The following is a 22,386-nucleotide window of genomic DNA, read 5'->3' on the forward strand; positions in this document are numbered from 1 at the left end:
GTTTACCTCACGGCAAACCAGGTTAAAAGCACACATTCATAACACCTGAAAAAAAGCTTCATAGCAGCTACGCGGGACATTCGCCTTCATTCAAGTTGACTCCACTATCTCGTCGTTCATGAAATAGTCTCTTTGTGGGCTGGACGTGTGCCAGCTTTGTAGCTGTAAATGTAAAAATAAAAAGTGGCCTCATCCTAATCCATTACTACTGCGTTGAATCAACACAAGATTCAACGTAAGGCATGCTTTTGATTGGTGTTACCACACATTGATAACTTAACCTTAACAATATAAAGATACGTGGTGTTTAATAAATAAAACAAATGCTGCTTCACCGGTGGTGAATAAAGTATTCAGATTCTTTACTTTACTTTAAGGTACAGTCTGCGATTCTAACTCAATAGACTTTTTGTCAAACTCAGCAAATATCTCTTCACATGCCGGTACCTGTGTGTTCTGTGTGAGCTGAAGGATGGGTTTGTTTGAGTGTTGAGCTCTTTCTCCAGAATCAGACCTCTAAAGGGGCTTTCGCAGACTTCCGAGCATATCTATTGCCTCCACACAGCTATCAACATGGCTGAGCCGGCGGCTAGCAGCTAACTTTGCTAACAGCAGGATGAGTGCTAACAACAGTGCTGACAGAGCTGACAGTGTGAGGGGGAACCGGAGGGTGGGTGCTACACTTCCGAGTCGACGCTGTGTTTCATGATGGCGTTATCAGCTGTAACCACCGTATACTTTACTTTAGCTACTTTTCAGATGACAGTTTTTCATCCCCTTCCTGTACAGTGAAAACCATGTATCTCTAGATGTGTTGAGGTTGAATGTTTGCGATAAACTGAAGGATGAAGTGTTCATTTATGTGTTGAGAACCTACTTTAAAAAGTCTCTTGGATCAGCTGCATCAGCATCGTCACAAAGCTAAAAACAGGCTGCATTTCTTTTTAGAGATACGTGGTTCTCACAGGACAGCAAAGCTACAAACATATGATCATCTTATAGAATATGATGCATTGATGTAGATTAAACTGGCCAACAGGATATAAAGGAGTTACAATGCAACATACACATTAATGCACCAGTAGGCCTACTATTCGTCATATTTTACTGATCAATCAATACTTTAAGTAGAACTTTAAGTGCATTATGCTGATAATATATACTTTTACTCGAGTAAGGTTTTGAATGCAGGACTTTTACTTAAAGGTTCTCTTTACAATATTCAGAGCATTAATATACAGAGCAATGTAAAGATGTAGTAGAGCAATGTCTACCTGAGCAGAGAATGAAGTGTCTCTCCCTCTGTGTGTGTTGATATCAAAGCTTCTCCTTCCTTTGTGACATAGCTGACTGGCCGCGTGCCTTTTAGTGCATGTTAGTGCATGTGAGCGTGCCCCACTGGTTAGCCCTCTGAGCTGTAGAAGATGATAATTATTATGTTGCAGAAAATGGAAATAGTCAAGTAAAGAACAAACACCCCCAAGTTGTATTTAGGTACAGTACTTGAGTAAATGTACTTAGTTACATTCCGCCACTGCAAGTCACTGTTGAGACTTTTAATATCATTCACATATGAGCGGAAAAAAAACGTTTAAGTCAAAAATCTAAAGCTCTGGTGTGTTTTTACTTAACAAGATAACACTTGCAAAGACACTGGCTGGTCCTTTAAGTAGCTCTCTCCACTCTTATTCATTGACGGTGAACTTTTTTTTGACTGTATGCATTTTCAGTGGTATTTGAGAGATATTTTAAAGAGGATTATAATCTATTGATAGGTACCATTTTCCAGTTGAGTGTCAATGAGAAAAGAAATGAAAAACTCATGACTTATGTTGAACTTATGTTGGATCCAAATAATAAGCCTCAATTGCATAAAAGCCCACTGGGAGCCCACAAGGGACCTTGAGAACCACTGTGGCAGCCTGAGATCAAACATGTTTTTACTTTTGCACATTTGTCAACTCGATAACTCTCCATCAGCGTGTATCATGCTAGTTGCAATTTAAAAACAAGACTGTAAAAGCCCAAAATATCATCAGGAGGATTACAATATTTTATTTTACAAATACAATTTAGTTCCCCAATTAGCTGAGAAGTCAGTTCAGTGCCATGCTGCTAACCTGAGAGTTACGATGACGTCATCGGCACGTCATCTGCACTCTTCAATTTGTCACTGTAGCGAACGAAGCGACACGCTGACCAACACGTCTGTTCTGAATGACTCTTCTCGGTTCAGGTTTTCAGTAGCCTACTGTGATGTGAATATGCCGTGAAGCTGCTATGACGCCGCAATTAGGTGTTTCAAAGATGCCATCTGATGCCGTGTATGCCTTTTAAAAAAAACAACAGTGCAGGAATATCTGTACACATTTGTACATTTTCTACACACACTACCGTAGGATGGAAATCAAAATGTGGATGCACTATGCTGTAGGACTTTGCCTGAGAAATCATGGTGTACTATTTTTACTCTGAACTGTTTGTCATGTAGGATCTGTTACTCTGTTTTGCATACAACTGTAAAAATACAGTAAAATTCAACAATCACGTTGCTTTTTTTCTGTTTTTTTTTTTTTGTTGTTTACTTAAAAAAAGCTTAATGGTATTGTACAGATATTGAACAGGACATGACACAATAATAATAATCTGAGTGTACACTTCAATATTGGGCAATAAACAGTCAACTATCAACAGTTATATGTATTTTTCTTCTTTTTTCCTTTTTCACATACAAAAAGGTTGTTTTTTTTGGGGGGGGGGGGGGGGGGCTTAGGGGGTCACAAACTCAGTAGTTCTACCATCATCAAATTAGTGCATGATTTGAATTTTCCCTTGCTTGGATTGACGCCTCTCTCTCTTGGCGAGCCAACAGAGAACAGACTCTGATGCAAAGCCAGAAAGAAAAAGAAAGAAAACTAAGGGTGAGCCACTGGCACTCTTACATTTCCATTCTCCTCATATAGGACTAATAGTCTGTTCTTGCTGCTCAACGCTGAGAGAAGCTTGAAGGTCGTCACATTTCACATCAGAACTTCAGCAGGTAGAGTGAGGTCACGGTCAGCAGGAGGCAGACGGAGGCACGGGGCAACACGGCGGCCCCGTTCACATCATGCATCGCACCAGGACCTGAAGGAGAAGGACACAATCCAGCCTTAGCGCTTCATAAATCAGTGCCTGAACCACAGCTCTGCTTGTATGAACTGCGATTGACTGGAATTCAAATCTTCACGTGGATGTGTCAGCCAAGTAAGAGCTTTGCATCGGTGCAGCCATTGCCATGGAAACTAGTGACATAACATACAGCGGGTGACCTTCATGTCAGGATTGCTTTGTTCTGTATGTGTGCAGCTGCTTTAGCATGCCAAGAACAAGACACCAAAAAGTAGTCTGCTTGAAAATAATAAATGAACATAATTAACACTTTCGCTCACCTCAGTGTGTTACTGTTATACCCATATGTTCTTACCATAAAGGATTATGCTGGCGTTAGTGATTCCCATGTTGTTCACGGCGACACAAGTGTAGTTTCCGTAGTCTTCCTCTGAGACGTTGAAAAAGACGAGCATCGACTGTCTACCTTGATTCTCTATCTTAACTCCGTTTAGTCCGTTGAAGAGCCTGTAAGAAAGAGGGGAGCGGCATTCAATGCTTCTGCCAGTGAGCAGTGAAGAAAAGGAACTGCAACAGTGCTTCGCTTGAGTCCTTTGAGGGGCGTGTGCTCAGGCCTTTTGTGAAATCTCTAGGAGACGTACTTAAAATGTCGATTTATGTGAAATTAGAAATACCTTTTGCACCTGTAGGCTGTAATATACTTACAAGTTTCACAATAGAGCTAAATGTTTGAATGCAGCTCTCTGCCTTACGGATGAGACTGTACATGCATTGTGTTCCCTCTGTTTCACTCCTTGCATTTCCTGTTTCATTGCCCTATTTCACGTGTGCGGATACCAGTCATTTATTTTATCAGCGACCTCAATCTTTTTGTTCTTGAGGACAGATGTTGCCTTTTGGGGACTGACGAGCGATGCTGCTGTCACTGTCAGGGACCATTTAACAGTGTAACATAGCCTGCGTTTGCATCAGCTTACCAGCTCTGGGGCTGCTCATAAACATCTTTCCAGTCTCCAGCCTTCAGTTGGAAAATTATGTTATGCTATAATATCCTCTAAACCTCCGAGCCCCACACCATACTGACGTTACAATGCACAAATAATAATAGTTGCCTTTGGTGTCCGTGCCTGCTGTGCAAATGATTTGACTGAGTTTGGAAAAAAAACTGAAAATAATACATTTTCATAATGTGATTATTGGGATATAATGGCCATTGAGAGAACAAAAATGCAGGGCATGAATAAGTATCTCATTACATCAAAAGCACTTATTTTAACCAAAATATATGTAAAAATCTATCACTCATCAACAAAGATGATGCAGTCTAGCTTATTTCAAATAAACTAAGTCCACACCCTACAGCACAAAGTGTGTCTCTGTGTTTCTGTAATACTGACTTCAAACAATTCCAAGCCTTTAGAAATCACAGAGCTCAGAGGAGAAACTTGCCTGCGGTCTTCTTTGTACCACTCAAAATCTGCCCTGGGGACAGCGGAGGCTTCGCATTGCAGGATTCCTTTTTGTCCAACCGGAGCACCCGTATTCCTCGCATTAGAAATAAAGGGTGGATCTACAAAACAAAGAGAAACACATTTTTACAATGAGAGAACATAACTTCATTGGTTTGTGTTTTGGCTCCTTGTTATTTCATTCTATTTCTTGCGACCGTGGCTAAGTGGAGAGAAGGGCCGTCCTTCAATCAGAGGATCGGCTGTTCGATCCCCGGCTGCGGCTCTGCTTGTTGCATGTCGATGTGTCCTTGAGCAAGACACTTAACCCCAAAAATTGCTCCTGTAGCTGTGCCTACGGTGTGATAGAATCTGAATTGTAAGTTGCTTTGGATAAAAGCATCTGCTAAATGACTGTAATGTGATGTTAAAAGTGAACTGACAAGCGGCGGCCAGAATACAGGAAGTGAGTTTGTTACATTATTTGGGACGGCAACTTGATGAACTACACATCTTCTGAAGCCATGTTAACCACTTTATAATCCCAGAATATCTGTAACAATAGTTGCTTATTTGTAGCAGGAGTGCATGTGAGACAAAACAGTACATTTAAAATAAAATAAAATGGAATGGTCTTCATTAGAGGGTATATCTGTCCTGATCATTACATCCATTATGTTTCCACCATGACTGTGCTAGTTTTGGTCCTTACAGTTGACGGTGACTTGAACCATCCTGACATCAGGGTTTGAAATGTCATTGGAAGCAATGCATTCATAGGATCCTGACTGCTCCTTGGTGATGTCTGTCAGCACCAGGTGTTCCCCCTCCGTCACAAACTTATGAGTGCCTGTGGAGAAGCAAAGAAACAGAGGAAGGAATGCATTAGTGGGTGAGTCCTAGTATCGGCAGATAAGTGTACCTGTACCTGTACTGACCTTGATAGTATTGTATTAAATTCAATAATAATACCTGGGCCTTCAGTGCTGCCCTGCAGCTGAAACACCACCTAATAACCTCATGATGGTGCCACAGCTACGGTTATTTGTTTCTAGGGGTTTAATACTACACGTATTCGTATTAAACCGTTGGGTACGAGGCGTACGAACCGAACAATACGTCTGAATAATACTAGTGCATTTGGAAAATGCAGAAGCTTAAATTGTGGAAAATATAATGTTTTCGGTGGACTGCGCTCACGTAACAGACAACGGGCTGTGACCTCTGAACCCGGAACAAAAGAAAAACACAACAAAAGACAGCTGAGGCACTGCACTTCTACAAACCGCACTAGCTTAACAAACAATAACTCCGCACATGACGGTATGCTTCGTAATTAACGGACAATGCATATAGTCCAAATCTATATAATTAACACAATGACAACAAACTCACAAGAACCAGTCACATATATTCATATGACAACAGAGCAACAAATCAATCCAGCAACACTGCAGCGGAAAACACGCATTCTGCTACACACTCGAGGGCCATTCAGATATTAGATGTAAAAGAACGCAGTTGACTTACCAAATGCTGATCACTGAAAGACAAACTCCATGCTCCTTTCTTTGTTAACAAAGAGTTTAATCCCACGGTTAAATCCCAACTCACAAATCCATTTCTCCTTCTTCAGCCATTGAGTGTTAAAAAAACAAAGCTAGGTAAAAAAAAAAAAAAATCTACACCAAGCAAAATGCAAAAAAATTCATAATTTCTTCCATATCTTTCAATTTGAACTCTTACTACTCCGACTAAGCCTTTGCTGGCTACTTTAAGTTTTGTTTCGATAGTCACGTGCTCGCCCACTGACCAATCACAGCACACGCTGCACCTCACTGCAGAGCTGCACCTGCAAACTGAGCTGCACGTAGTGCTGACGTACTTGTAGGCCAGCTAGCAGGCTCTGACATGTCAAAGAATACGCCCAACATGTCAAACTAAATATCTGATTGGTTGAACACTGTGACAATCAACAATATCGTCCCCATTCACTTAAACTGCACATGGATTCACTTGTGAGTCTGCAGGCCTCGGGTCTCTGTTCTTACCTAGAGACACAGAGGTGAAATCTGATTGGATAAAAGCTCTACTTAAAACAAGCTGCACTGGAAGCAGAGCAACTGAGGAAGACAGTAGCTGTGCAATGAGAAAATAAGATAATGGGAAAAATATTTTTAAAAATTATAATACATGTAGTGTATTTAAGAAAAATTATTAAATTATAAAATAGCTATAACTTTATGATTCTGTTTAGACCAGCAGAGAAGGCCCTGACGGCCCACCACTGATTAAATTACAGCATTCTCTAATTGACACTCTGGCAGTGTCAGCCAACTGGTTGGTCAACCACATTGGTCCTGACAGAAATATCTCACTATTGGATGGATTGGTATAGCATTTGGTACAGACATGCATGGTCCCCAGAGGGGATACTTTTGATTTCACATAAACTGTTAGATGTCTTCTTTTTACATGACAATATGCAAACTAGCTACAATCTTGTTATCATGCGTGTAAAATATCTATATTTACAAAGAAAAATCAAATCAAACCAACAGACCGCTGTTGCAGTCTGTGTCTGAATTTGGTCGTTTGCTGCGTTTCCAAATGTCTCCAGAGGGCAGATGGCTCGGGGCATGCACTCATTACACAAAGAAAATAAACTAATTGCATCAAAACAAGCCCACTTCAGTAACAGCACAAATTACCCCTGACACCAGCGATGTTAAAAGCATGTTCTGGTGGAAGAGGGACCTTAAACTATTGCTGTGTGGGTGGGGAAATGGATAGGAGCCCTAATCCCAATCAGTAGAAATGTCAATCCAGCAATATCTCAACATTAGCATAATACCATTATGTTTTCCAAATCCTCCGCTGCAGACCCTGCTGCAGCTGGCTGGGGATTCACTGGAAATGTTGTGGGCAAGGTGTAATCAACGTGTTGCATGAAACCAGGGAAACTGCTAGCACAGGTAATTGAACATTCTCACCATGGATAACTACATTAGGCAGACTGTGGGTGACAACATGCGGGTGAGTTAATGGTTGGTGCTGTGAGACTGCTTTAATGATGGCCATGGGTGGAAGCAAGTTTACTGTCCTATTTATAATCAAATTACTTTTTAGATTGCATGTATTGCAATTATTGTTTCTTTAGTAGACTATGCCTCAAAAACCTAAAAATAGAATTCTCTCTAAGTTGATGGAATAACAAGTAGTTAATGTTGTCTTAAATTCAGACTATTAAACTATTTTGTGGATTCATCATATTTAGATATTTTGGAATCTGTCCAGCCAAAAACCAACAGATGCTTCAAAAAGTAAAGTGATAACATTTCAATATTCTTTCTAGTATTCCATCTTGCTTAAGCAGCTTGGTTTAAAGTGTTTATCTTCTGATATTGTCATCAAAGAATTGTCTTTTTAATCGATATTAAACACTTTGAAAACTGAATCAGTGTGCCGAAAGCCTGAGATTCTGCTAGTTTCTGTCACAACAAATGAAGGCAAGAACAAGTGCGACAAGGGCGACCGTGGCTCACTGGGTTAAGAGGGTTGTCTGGGAACTGGAAGGTCAACGGTTCGACTGGGACGTGTCATGTGTCGAAGTGTACCTGAGCAATACACTGAACCCCAGGCTCCCCGGGCACCTGTCATTGGCAGCCCCACTGCTCCCTATATACAGGGATGGGTCAAATGCAGAGACAAATTTCCCCCTTAAAGGGATCAATATAGTATAAAAAAAAAAAAAAAAGTGTGTCTGTTTTTAACAACTTTCTGATTCACACTCAACCCACTGCTGCCACTAGATGTGTGTGTGTGTGTGTGTGTGTGTGTGTGTGTGTGTGTGTGTGTGTGTGTGTGCTCATTATGACATTGTTAACAGTAATGTGTCTGCATATTCACACAAGAATTTCAGAACAGAGCAGGAGTAAACAGAGTCCAATCAAAACACTATTGATTCCTGTTGAGAACAGCCAGAATACACAGCAGAGTTGACAAAATGTGGACATTTACAAAAGAAAGTATAAGATAATGACCAGACATGGTTACAATCCAAGTATCACAACATAAATGTCAATCGAAATTACCCAGATGAATGAATATGAAGAAGTCATAATCATCACATATTACTCTGGATGAATGAATATAAAAACAATCACCATCATCATCAACACCCACATCAGTGGTCTGCAGCGATGGCCATAATTCCAGAGCAACATCAGTGTCAGTACAGCATGACTGGATGACTAATAAGAGAGCCATTAAAGTATCGGCTGGCAGCCGGCACAAATGAGCATCTAAAAGCACTCGGCGGAGCACCTCAGCAATATCAGCCATTAGCTTAAGGAGTTCTGCTGCTTCGACGCCACTATGTGCAGCCTTTGTAGAAAGATTACTTGCAGCCCAATTACAAGCCTTGCAATAGAAAAGTCCAATGATTGCAGAAAAAAACGACTTGGGACCATGACAGAAAACAAGCCACAGGTTCTCCTTAGAACTGGTTGTAAAGAAAAGTCTATTACAGACGATAAAGGGTCATTTGTAGAAAAAGGTCAAAAAGGTGACCTTAAAGAGACAAAAGCTGGCATGCACCAATTTTAACTTCACATTCAGGCATTTCATTTTAGTTATTAATAGGATTTGCTTAAATGTACAGTGTGTAGCATTTAAGGGGATTCATTGGCAGAAATGGAATATCATAGTAATTAGTATGTTTTCTTTATAAGAACCGTTGTGTTTTTGTTTGATTAGAATGAGCAGTTTGTATCTACATACAGAGCGGGTCCTCTTCATGGAGCCACAAGCGTTTCTACAGTAGCCTGGAAGGGTCAAACCAAACACTGGCTCACATTAATGTTCTTGTGTCGGCCACTGTAGTTCTCTTACACTGGGTGTTTGAGAAGACACGGAAATATTAGCCCCCCTTTAGTAAAAATGCAGTAAAAGCTAAGGTCTCACAAACATATACTATTTCTTTGTCACTTACCTGTATCATTCTGTCATTAGGTCTTTTAGTGGGATGTGTGGTTATTTTATTTCTGCTAAGCCCAACATTGTGAGCAGAGGGCGCTCTATGCATTTTACTGAGCATCAGTAGCTAACGTAAGTAGAGCAGAAAAAAGCCGTCAGTAGTGACAGAGAGCGCTTCTGACCTGACTTGTATTTTCATATATTTACAGGAGGAGAACACAGGAGACTACACGGGAGAAGTTTCAGCTGGTTGCAATCTGCAACCTCACCGCTAGATGCCAAAAAATTCTTCACTCCAAAAATTTAAATGTAGCCTTCATTAGATGAGGCATGTGGTCCATGTTTGGCTTCTAAGCTAGTACAAATGGTGAAGTGACTATTGCTATATGATTCCATCCTACAGGAACTGCGCCTCAGCCACATGTTACAACCAGGGGCCTGTTTCACCACATTTCCAACATACAAGCTGTGATTTTCAAATTGCAATCATTTTTGAAAATCTGGCCCTAGGTCTGACACACTTGCTCCTACATAATTCAAATTTACTGAACTGAATTCTGGGTTTCATATGTTCTCAACATGCCTGAGAGAGTTTCCTCTTGGTGATCAGGTTTCCTCCTACAATCCAAAGACATTTCGTTCAGTTAAAAGTCCACTGGTGAGAATTCTGATAAATTAGTACACAATTCTGTTTTAACTATTTCTTTTCTTAAAGAACTGTGGTCAAGATTTACTAAGTAAATGTAACACATCGCTAATAAACAGTGGGATTTGTCTGAGATCATCAAGAAATTAAGCCAATACATGGTGATCTTCATTTACTTTGACCGCACTGTGAAAAATGCTCATGAAATGAAACAAATATTTAGGCTTAACTGTATTATTAATCACAGTGAAACAAACTTTATGGAAAATGACATTCCACAGACAAGGCACACAATTAAACACAAGCTACCACAGCAGTTAGTGCTGGGACTGACCATTGTTCTTAGGGCCCATTATTGCGAAACCCCAATAGTCCGAAAAATGTCTCGCAGAAACCCTCCACCACACAAATGAGGGGAAACTTCCCTATGTCGTGTCTCTTGGCTGCAGGAGTCAGGCATAATGTTGGTTTAATGTTGACAGACAGTCACATATCTTTAATTAATGTCAGGCCATGTATTATTACAGTATAGTATACTATCATACCATCCACTTCCTCTTGATGGGATGGTGTAGCCATGAAAACATGGAGTATGTGGTTTGAATGTTTCACTCAGTACATATACATCATATAGAGTAGCTGACAATGAAGAGCTGGGACAATTTGAGACACATTTAATATGAGATACACAGAGTTTTTGCTGTTATTTATTGAACGTCTAGGTCACCAAGTGAGGGTTAAATCAGGGTTTATGCTGTTACAAATATCTAGCTTGGTAATAGCTGGAAGACAAAGAGCCTCCAGCTGTGAGGTACAACGTTAGAGACTACTGCTGTATATCACTTCATCGAACTGATCAAACCCCACAGTAGCACGTTTGCATGTGGAGTTCTATCTATCCAGAGGGCAAAGACAGAAGAGAACAACCTGTGATTACCGTTAACGTTCCTGTGTTATTACACCGGCCTCTTCTTTCACACTTGTTAGGCTCTTTTGTTTCAGGTGGATGCAAAGGTGTGATGGCAATTGCCATCTTTGATTGAGGGAGTTGGGTCAGTTATTGGGCTTAAAATCAAACAACAGCAACAAAACAAAGGTCTCTCCTTATGGCAAGCAGTTATTTTAATGAGCAAAAAAGATAACAGAATAATTACTTTGAGAAATTACTTCAAAATAGAAGTGAAAATGTTCAGTCCGTTTCACTTACATACAGTATTCAGCCAGGAACATACATGTCGCAGCTTAAAATGGCATACCACCAGATGTACAGTAAGGAGGAGTCATTACCGTTAAAACTTTCTTCCAGTGCTCCGTTCTTCATGGGGAGGTAAAGCTTTAACAAGCTGTGGCCGGTAAAGGATCTACCTCTCACCACAGTCCATTAATCACACCGTGTTATTGTCAGCATCAACATGCAGCAGCAGCATCCTCAAACACAGGAAGAAATAAAACAAATACATTTAAAGGGCCATTCCTGCATACTGTAACTGTCCACCTATTTGAGTGCAAGAAGCAGAGCTGAATACAAAAACGTGTATGTGGTCGGGGCCTTTTCATAGAGCATGGATGTGGGACAGGAGGTCACTTGCCCGAAAAAGACAGTGGAGACCACTTGATGTGAAGCAGTGTGTCTGTGCTGACAGCAGCCAGCAGGTAATTCTAGAGCTCCATGCTTCCTAAACCGTTTCAGAGCCCTGTGGTCATTCGCTAAGCTGAATTCTGTACCCAGCACACACGCTACTTGAAACAGTCTATGGTCCATTTGATGGCTGGACACTCCAGCTGCCCCGTCGAGCACGCCGTCTCCCTCAGGACCGGTTTCCTGCTGACACCGGCTACTGGCCTTTTTCTCTTCTCCCTCACCTTTGCCGACGCGTCCCACCAATACCTCTGCCTGAGGCATCGGTCTGGGTGTTGAAGGGTACACTAAAGTTTAGTTGCATCCGCCATCATCTTTATCTTTTTTTGATGACCTTCTTGGGCCACCTTCACACTCCTTCCCTCCCCCCCGGGAGTTAAAACACTGCTACAATATGGAGGCCAGTGTGGCCATATCCTGTGGCACTGTTTGGTCTCAAAGGACGCCGGCAATCCTCTTACAGCCCCTCTCCTCCTGCACCTGCACAGCACTTTCCCAAGATTACACACTAGTTATGTTGCTTTTTCCCCCTGTCTTTCCATACTTTGCTACGATGGCAGTTTTTGGAGCGTTTCTCATACCGAATGTAGAGATAAAGCTTAAGAATGGTAATCACTGTCACAGATGTGACGGTGTCGGGAGAAACAGGCTTTTTAGAGCACCATACTTACAAAAAAAGACGTCTAACATGCTCAAGACCTTTGGTCAGCAACAAAACTGTTCAAAAATAGCCTTATAACAACTTAAAAATAACTTAAATGGAAACCTTTATCTCCAAGGATATAAAAACTCCCCTTCTTTGCCACTGGCAGAGCCACATACTAATTGGCAGCATGGATGTAGAACAGCAGCTTTTGTGGAGACGGTGGAAGGGATGGGTCCAGGAGGAGGCACAATGAAAGGCAAGATGGCTGTAGTCATACAGATTTTTTATACAGAAGCCTGTACTGGAAACCATTGTTGCTCTTGTTTCTGAGTAGCCTCTCTCCTCTCCCTTAGTCCTCTCCTCTGTTCGTAGCACCACAACGTGACTAATGCATCAACAACAGGACTTTGCTCCCACGAGGCTCTAACAATTACCACACTGCTGCAGAGCTGCTGTGATAGCAAAAGTCCCATAGGGTTGAGTGCATTACTGCTATGGCCAGTTTTACTGCTGTTTAATTGTTTGATGCAGTTGTTGCAGCTGAACATTCCTGCAAGTCTGCATTCTTGTGTAAATCTAACTTTAAATCCAACTACTTTTCTTGCCGGTTATGCTTTATCAGGGGCTTAAACACCGTAGCATTTTAAAGGCTTTGTGTAAATTCTGGAAAAAATATTGGATTAGACCTTTGGTAAATAAGAGGATTCCTTGAAATCAACCAGTGCTATGGTTTTAATGAACTGTGCTTTGGGGAATTCCATGCTGTTTCACCACTGACCTCATTAGACGTAGCCCAATATCATTGGAATTAGATCCATGTTAAAAGATTCTGCACCTCACAACTTATGTTCATTGCCAGCATTTGGTACTGATGCAGGAAGAAGTGTTAGAAAGTAACGGTGTAGAGGTTGGAGTGGTTGGGCTGGTGGATGGGTTTGTAGTAAGTCTGATTTCCTTACCGGAGAAAAGGGTTTTGATTCACAAAGAGACTTTTAACTATGGCTTAGATCCGTTGCAGAAAGCTGTCTACTTTTTAAATATCTTAAAAAGTAGAAGAAAAAAAACCTGAAATCTTTTTTCTTATGCAACTTTTTTTATCCAGTTGTTTAAGTCATTACCGTGCTGCAGGACCCGGTGTGGTTTCAGGGCAGAGCACACCCAGGTTTGAAACGTTCAACCAGAGGATCAGCAAAAGGTTTTCACTCTGTTACTCTTTAAGAGGGACTCATTTCATTCAACAATGACACAAGGACATTTTACTGGGAAAATACAGGAAACAATGAAAAAATAATAAAAATCTGTTTTGGCAAAAACAAAATAGTACAAAAATAGTATAATATTTACTATTGTTTTAATCAACTGCTGCATGGAATGCAAAAACATATATATAAAAAAAAAAAGATGTGCTGTCGAAGGGAGTCTTTCTCTCTTATGCTGCTGCTGTTATTTGTGCCAATCTGCTCTTATTACGCCCAACAGCCTGTCATTTGGAAACAAAACCAGTTATTCTTGCAGTAAAATGTCTCAACAAGAAGTGTAATTAATGATAGTTACTAAACCTGTCTGCTTTATCTTAAGTTAAAACTGTAATTCATTGTTTTCTCATTCAGGAAAATTTGTACATCCTGTTTTATGTGAAAATGTGCTTGGTTACTATTGAATGGTATAATGTGCTACACGTGGAAACTTGCCCAAATATCATTGTGATGAGTTTTTAACAAACTAGCTTTTACAGCAGAGTGATGTCATTCTGTAACAACAATGTGAGGTTTAGGTGCGCATAGATCAAGAATGTTCATTTGCATAAGCAATTCAAAGGGGCATTGACCACTGACAAGAAGAAATTGACCTGATGCTATCAGGAAATCAATGATTCTATCAGGAGTGCTGCTTTCACAATCAAATAAGGCCTGCACGTCACTGTCAGGAAAGGTTTGTTTGGGTTGAATTCTGCAAGACTAATGACATATTTTAGAAATATTCAAATGAAACAGGAATTCACCAATGCAACATGCATTACAGTACAAGGCCCATCTGCCTAGCATGTGAATGGCGTAGAACCTGTGTTTCCATCTTTGCTGCTCAACAGATATTTTCTGATAAACATGTCCTTGATTGAGAATCAAGAAATCTCCCGATGCAGGCAAAATGACTTAGAGCCTCTTGATCCACAAAGGAGGAAGGTTTGTTCATACACACACATGAAACAAATACATCATCACTTAACTGTCTCAAAACTCTTTAGGGACATTCACAGCCATGAGAAAACAGATGTATATATGCATAATACTGTATCATATACACATAAAATGTATTTCATACCCCGACAGTATGAGCAGAAGGGTGTGCAGAAGGTACACTTCAACTCTAGATCTTTGGCGTTTGACTTTAAAGGGGGCAGAGTTTTGCAGTCTGAATGTACACAGCAGCCGAAGCGCGAGTTCGACAAAAGTAGGACATCACACAAAGAAGAGCAGCATTTAGGTTTTCTCTTATGTATTCAATAATATCTCTACATTGCAGATACCAACCAAATGCAGTCAAACCATTTGATCTAAATAACATTTTCATGGCAAATCTTCAGAGAGGTTTTTAGTTTTTATTGAGTTACTGTTGGGATCCCTGTCTGCTCCTAGTGTGTGCTCCTCTATTTTTTCCCTTGTCTGTTTTGTTATTGTGGGCCATGTGCTTATGTTTTGTTTTTGTGTCAGCCTACAGTTTCCACCCCCGTGTTCCGCCCACTACCACGCCTCTCTCCTTAGGCTCAGCTGTGGCTCATGCTGGTGATCGCCGCCAGCTGGCTTAAAGACCTCGGCGTTTCCCCAGCGCGTCGTCAGTCAGTCCAGTTACCAGTCTGGTCTCCAGGGGCGTTTCTAGGATTCATAGAAAGGGGGGGCAATTTTTTTTTGGGGCCGCGGATATCCATTGTTTCAGACAGTTCATAGATTGGTTCAATCAGAAAGAGTGTGATTTTGCTCTGTAGTTTTGCTTGCATTCAGTATATGATAACACAAGAGACAGAATTTCAGGGTCATAGTGAAATTTGACAACACAAATATGAACTTTTCTCAAATAAAGAGAGAGAAATAATTTTCCTACTTGTAAAGGAAAGACGGATAAACTAGCTTTCATATCCGCGTCACTCCCAAATCCTAATTCTTAAAGGGACTGCACACAATGGATGGAGAATGGACCTGACAGTGTCAACTTTATATCGTTAAGTATGATGATGGCTGTTGGATTGTAATTTGAAGGGGGAGAAAACATACAAACCAGAACGCATGCACATATGTAGCATGTTAGAGTTATAAATAACTTGTCCATGTGAGAAACAATAGTTTAATTTAATGACATCACCAAAAAAAAAAAGATTTTTTTTTTTTTTTTTTTTTTTTTAAAGCTAATAATGCCAAATTATTTGGGGGGGCTGAAGGACATTTTAGGGGGGCTTCAAGGGGGAGTGACTTTTATCCGTGGACAGTTGCCTTTGTTTTTGTTTGTTTATTCTTTGTCTCCTCCTGCATAATTAAAATAAAGTCTTTGGCTGGAGTAAACCTGCTGTGTAAGTGTGCGTTTGGGTCCACCTACTACACTACCCCATAACAGATACTAAATTCTGCTGAAAGTAAACGTAGTCCCTGCACACGTATGGATATTACAAGCCTCTTGTTAATATGATATTGAATACCGCTCCTACGGTTAGACAACCTGTTGTGTGTTTCAGAGATGTCAGGGTGTTAAGTACATTATGTAAATATTTAATGTGTGCCAGTCAACCATTTTGTGTAGATGAAAGGCAAGCAATGTACTGAGCCAATGTTTCTGTGCATTTGTGAGGAAGAAGTATGGCCTCTACTTGAGACTTGACTTGAGACTCGCCCTCAAAAAACGATTGGACTCGAGATTTGTGATTCATGACCAATCTTTTCTGAATCATTTATTTGTTTGTTTGCTAACTGCAGGTTGCAGGTTTATTGTTGACCAAGTATAGTTACAGGCTTATTAGGTCGCCATCACACTGGGTTTGAGAGGCCAGAGGGATGTGTTAAGTGTCATCATTTGGAGACTGTATTGTAATTTTACAATACAGGTGACAGTTATGATTACATGCCTATGCTAATAAATATAGGAGTGTAAACAATGGAGGCTGCAAAGAGTGGGACTTGTTGATGAGAGACTTAGAAGGAGTAGACCTGTCCATGGATGAAATTACAGCTGTGCATCTACAAACAAAACAGCATTGCTGTGCTGAACACTGTTTCACCGCTCCAACATCTGCTGGAAGAATATAAGGTCACTTGGACCAAAGGGGTTAACCTCCTTTACAGAGCAATCGAAGGTTATCAGGTTATTTTTCACATATGTTTGTTATGTTTTTTATTACTGCAGATATACAGATGCTAGTTGGATAACAATAAGGCTGGCGGGCTGGTTACCCTGGGGTCTACTTCCTGTGTTTGTGTATCTAAGACTGAAGGTTATTTGGAAAGCTTTCGGAGGCTCACATCATTTGCCCTGATATACTTTATTTTGCCAGAGGTTCGATTCCTGATACTTCTACAACTGAGGGGGCAGATGCAGCTATCATAACCCATATTGAGAACTATGAGAAAAAAAGAATTGTCCTTTATTAGCTTTCACAAACATGGACAGCTAACTTAATATTGCTGTGACTGCTCTTCAAAGACGTCAGCCCCAGGCGTGTTTTGTCTATTTGATCCTGCTTTCTGAGCCACAGATTGAATCTTTGTTCTCTAATCTTTTGTCATATCCTGAACTCTTTATTATATTACATCACACACTTAACTCTTTTTTTTTTTTTCACGCTGAGCAACAGGTGGCATCAGGATATTTATATCAGAGTGCCTATGTCTTATTTAGCGGGCAGCTGCAGCGTGTGCAGGCCTTATACACAAGCAATACATGTCATTTTAAAACGACATAATTGCATTTGACATCCATCATAATTATTACATTGAAATGTGTAACTGCAGGTATTAACTACACACTATACCAGCATGACAGGCCCCCACTGGGTAAACTAATAGTCAGAAAAGTTGACGCCTTTCCACCAGAACAATGTGCATCGAAATATATTATGCAGAGGCTGTTTTGTCAGCTGAAAGGTGAAGAAGATGTCTGCCTTCTGTTCCTGCTCGCCATTTAATTCCTGTATGACTTGTGCCATATGCCCTTTAGAGCTCGAGTGGTCGTTTAGCATGCACCCTAAATATTAACCACCACGCCTTCACTCAATTACCATCTGTCTGTGCGTAAAGGGACTGCCTCAGCTTCACCCGACTTTGGAAAGAAAAAAGTTAGGTGATGGACGTCTGTTATTCAAAAAAAATTCAATGTCAAAGGGATTTATGAATGTAAACAACATTTCATCTTTGCATTTGTTTGACAGAAGGATCACGGCCATGGATAGATGCAAATTAGTTCCGAATATTTAGTGATCTTTATTCTACAGTTTTTTTCTTTTAAGTAATTTGTAAAATACAGGCAGAGAAACATTAATAAACAACTAATTATAACATTGAATTCAATAAGTGAACCAAAATAAAGAGTAATAATAATGAATCACTGTGAATCACAATGTGTCTTTCTTAATTGCATGTTTAAGGCACTTCATTTTCTTGAAATTAACTTTCGTTCACCGTCCTCGTTCCGTTAAGAGCTCCAGAGTGCTGCGCTCCACAGTAACAGATACACATCCAAATAATTTAGGCTTTATTGCTACTGTTAAAATGATTTGTTCATTTCAAAAAAAGAAAAAGAAAGAAAAGATTACTTGAGAGCAAAAGAACTAATGGAAATGTTCCCCTCCATGCAGCCGCCAACAATAATAAGCTCATAGAAGTGATGCTGGTTTAGAAAGCGCCCAGTACAAACTGTCGAAAACATTGAAACCAGAAGCTATGGATGTGTATAAGACTGTTGCTACACATCATATGACACCTGAACTCTTCTCTCAGTTCCTTCACTGCTGACCCAAACAGGTGTTTTGTGTTACTGTGGGAACTTAGTGTGGCCTCACCTGACCTTACCTGACTGCACTCACAGTAAATTGGTGGTGAACGTGGCGAGGAAACCGTGGCACTTGACCACAGGGTGCCCTCTCACATTCAGCTCCTCAGTCAGTGTGTGTCAGTTTGTCTCCGTCCACCGTGTTCTCTTATTGCACTGTAAGCTCTGCTGAGTAAACAGGCCACTGCTGCTCCCCACTTCTGTTAGCTTTGCAGGCATATTTCTCAGGGTTGCCCACCTGCTCTTACATGCAAGAACTAACTTTATTACTTTATTATTTACATTCTTCTCTGACTATCCTGTAAAACCTTTTGCTGAAACTACACAGCAATTGTATGATTCATTCATTCCATATCACCGGAGTAGAGGAGTGTTCTATGTAAATCATCAGACCATTCAATGTGTCTTACGGATTGTCAGTTATATTTATGCTGAATTCCTTCATGCCATCAGTAGTTTGAAGTGAAGCATTTGCGGTGTGCAGCGGGCTGGATTTGAGATAGATATTTGTGCTGGAGTTCAGTTAACATAAATCATTGTTTGTTGAGAAGTCGGTGAGGGATCATGGCCTTGTCACTGCACTCACCCCTTCAGTTTGGTGAGGGCAACTGCATGGACAGGTTGGGACCTAGAGCAGATAGCGTGAGCCGCTGTCCATGTTACACCGGGTCGGTAAAGATCACTGGCCGGTAAAAGTAACCATGGTGGTGACAGGATTCCCTTCGCCGACCAACTGCCAAGTTAAATAGTGTAACGGACTGAGTGACATGTAATGTTATGTAAGCTGTTATGTTATCAGTTATTGTGTTTACAGGAAGAAGTTCTACATAAAGTTATCACAATTGCTGAGGTCAGTGAAGGTCTCATGCCCTGTGAAGCCTGTCAATCATCCTAGCTACCAATGGGGGGGGTGGCACACACGAGCGTACCTGGATTGGCAGAGAGAGAGTGAGGTGGGATGTTGTGTTTGTCCTGCTAGCCTGTGGAGAGTTAGTCTATGACCGGGAGCAGATTGTTAAGAATGTTAAAGAACGTTAACGGTGTTGACTGTTGTTTTGGCGTAGGCTACGGCCCACAGTAGCCTGTGTACTGTCCGCTAATAAAGGACCATAAGTAAGATAACGTCTCGTAGCTTTCCGTACCAAGGGTCGCTACAAAATGATGACACAAATTAGTTTCACACCAAGCATGGATATATAAAAAATCTGAGGCTTCTTATGAATGACCCCACCCTGCGGAACATTACTGTGGGGGAAGAAATATTTGGACGGACCTCAACTTCAGCGGATTTCTGCCTGTATAAATATGTTTGAACAATCAAATCCTTTGTTTCAAGTGATGTCACGCCTCCATGTACAGTTCCAGGTAGCTTGCCGCCAAAATGGAGGAATGTCTTATCAATTTGGTTTTGCAACAACTAAGAGAAAAACAGCGACTGCAAGGATACAAATACATAGCTTGAGATGGTCCAGAAGCTGGGATACAACGGAGATGGTAACGTAACTGATATGCACTTGCTAGCATTATACGTTGGTCACGGAACGGGGCTAGCCACAACAGCTAGCGTTAGCATCAAATTTGGGGTGTGATTACTTGATGTATTTTGTTGTTAACATAAGCCCCTTAGACACTCACTCTCTGTCTGGATGGGTTTTTGTTGACTACACAGCAGTGACGTGCGGTGAGGTTCGTGGCAGGTGAGGCACTGCCTCTCAGAGTCAGATTTACAAATATATGAACCCAATAGAGTAGCTTAAATCACCATTCAATTGACTGCTTGCACATTGACTACTGGTTGTTTTTCATATTTCATATCAGCATTCTTTACACACACACAGGTAAGGTACATATTTGATTCCACCGGGAGCGTGTGCGCTGCGATCCGGGCTGCACATAGTGTTTTATTTTGAAAAATTACCGGATGCTCTATCCCTTTTCGGTGTCTGACTTCCTGTCTGGGTCGATCTGCTCTGTGCAGTTTGATGCGACTTCAGCGCAGGTCCGTCAAAAATAGACTCTCGCTCGCCCCCTTCATCGAGGCAGAGGTACTGTTTGCCTCCCCTCTGTGCTAAATAGGTTCTACACATACGTGAAATACATGACCTATTCTATGGAAAGAAAGGACATATAATAAAAGTGTCTACAAATATTACAGTGGTGGCAAACAATGAGAAAGCAAAAGACATGCGCTCAACCCAGTTTGTGAAGGATTGCACAATCTGAGATGAGGCACAGCTCGTTGCTGCCTCACCTCACGTGTCTCCTCTCTGTCTGAACAGGACATACGCAAATTCAGCAATTTTGATTGTTGGAATGATTGGAATCATACATAAATTACATTTATAGCACAGATCAGTGGACAAATATTAATATTTATTTTATCATTAAAATCACCTGCATCCCCTGACCGCACATCCCTGGTACACAGACACTTTATGAAATAAGGAATATGTTTTTTCTTTTCTTTTGTGACTTAAATGGAACACAGCAACAAGGATAATTCACAGCGGACCTGGTGTGTTGTCATGCAGTAAATTGCCATGCAGATTTTCCTGCACCACATCTTAACATTGCACTGGTCAGAAACAGCTTTTAGGAAAAGAAAAGAAACCATCTAGTCTTAATCTTTTAGAAGTCCACAACAAATATATAAAAACGGAATAAATACTGTTTCTAATTGATAATGATATTGTCTAAAACTTCGGAAAGCTTGGCTATATCATGCTGCTCATCTCTATCATACTACGTTAGTCATTTGTGGTGTCTTTATTGGCCTTAAGGGGAAACTTTAACTGGTGTTTTCTGCCAAAATGAAGGTGAATCTTAACGAGAGTAAACTCTGAATAATTGATTTATTTCATTATTAACCTCAAATGCAGACAATTAGGCCTTTATTTCTTTTTTTGCATATTTTATTAAGATCTCCAGCTGATCTCCAATTGATTATTGGTGGGGTTTTATTGTGAATTCTTATTCAATTTTCTTATTTTTATTTTTAATACACATGTTGTGGAGCTGCTGCCCCGACCTGAATACAAATCTACCCTCCATGGATGCAATTTGCAGCAAAGGCTACTCTTCAAATCATCCCACTCTTCTCTGTAGCCTGTGCACGTTGAACTTCCAGTTTCTCACAGATATAACCGGAACAATGAAGAATTTGTGGTATTCCTCTATGGATGGCAAGAGTATAATTCAAAAGTAAAACAAAGCAGGAAGGTTTTCAGGCCCGATCTGTGATCGGAGGTCATATCTGCATGTGAATGTGACATCGTGCCCTCATCACTGTCCTCTGCTTCGGTTTCAGTGTGCAGCTTTTTCAGAGTCTGGCTTTTTGTCCGGATCTTCTCTCTCACACAGCCCTGCAGTTCATTGTTAATTAATGCGGACATGCTACAGGCTAACATTCAAGCAATTATTACATTCCCTGGTGCAAATGATTTCATAATAAACCTCTGACCATCATTGCTGGCAACACCTCTAATTGCGATATGAAATCGTCCCTGGACGAGAAGCCTGGCTTCCCAATTGTGACTTCTCTGTAAGCAGACTAATTAAGAGACTGCTGACATTTGATAAGAAGGCAGCTAGAGTGAAAATAATGGGAGAGCATGAGGGATGATTACTGCCCTTATGAGCAGCTGAGGAACTAAACATCCCCATCGCTGGGTAGAAGCAGACAAATGAAATGTTCACACCTCCACACACCCATCAAGATACAACAGAATACTTAATACTATCGTGTTTTCACTGAAACAGATACAGAGTCTTAACTATTTTAAAGCTTGTGTGACACCTCATCTCATTTTAGGGGACACTGTAGAATAGAACGTTCACTGGTGATACACACACATTTGCGTAAAAACTGTATAATTTGTCAACAAAACAA

The 22,386-nt window shown here is 40.7% G+C and overlaps 1 protein-coding gene across 1 annotated transcript in view; it reads right to left on the minus strand.

The window, feature by feature from the left end:
• Window positions 1-3,025: 3,025 nt before the first annotated feature.
• Window positions 3,026-22,386, minus strand: part of opcml (opioid binding protein/cell adhesion molecule-like) — a 171,761-nt gene continuing 152,400 nt past the window's right edge. Inside the window, exons 4-7 of the mRNA XM_076101696.1 lie at window positions 5,272-5,409; window positions 4,561-4,681; window positions 3,467-3,618; window positions 3,026-3,126 (exon numbers count right to left, since the gene is read on the minus strand). Of these exons, the coding sequence (XP_075957811.1) occupies window positions 3,026-3,126; window positions 3,467-3,618; window positions 4,561-4,681; window positions 5,272-5,409 (512 nt within the window). The remainder of the gene's footprint in view (window positions 3,127-3,466; window positions 3,619-4,560; window positions 4,682-5,271; window positions 5,410-22,386) is intronic.

This window comes from Anarhichas minor, unplaced genomic scaffold (genome assembly GCF_050575085.1).
Source record: "Anarhichas minor isolate MPS153535 unplaced genomic scaffold, ASM5057508v1 ptg000027l, whole genome shotgun sequence".
Lineage (NCBI taxonomy): Eukaryota > Metazoa > Chordata > Actinopteri > Perciformes > Anarhichadidae > Anarhichas > Anarhichas minor.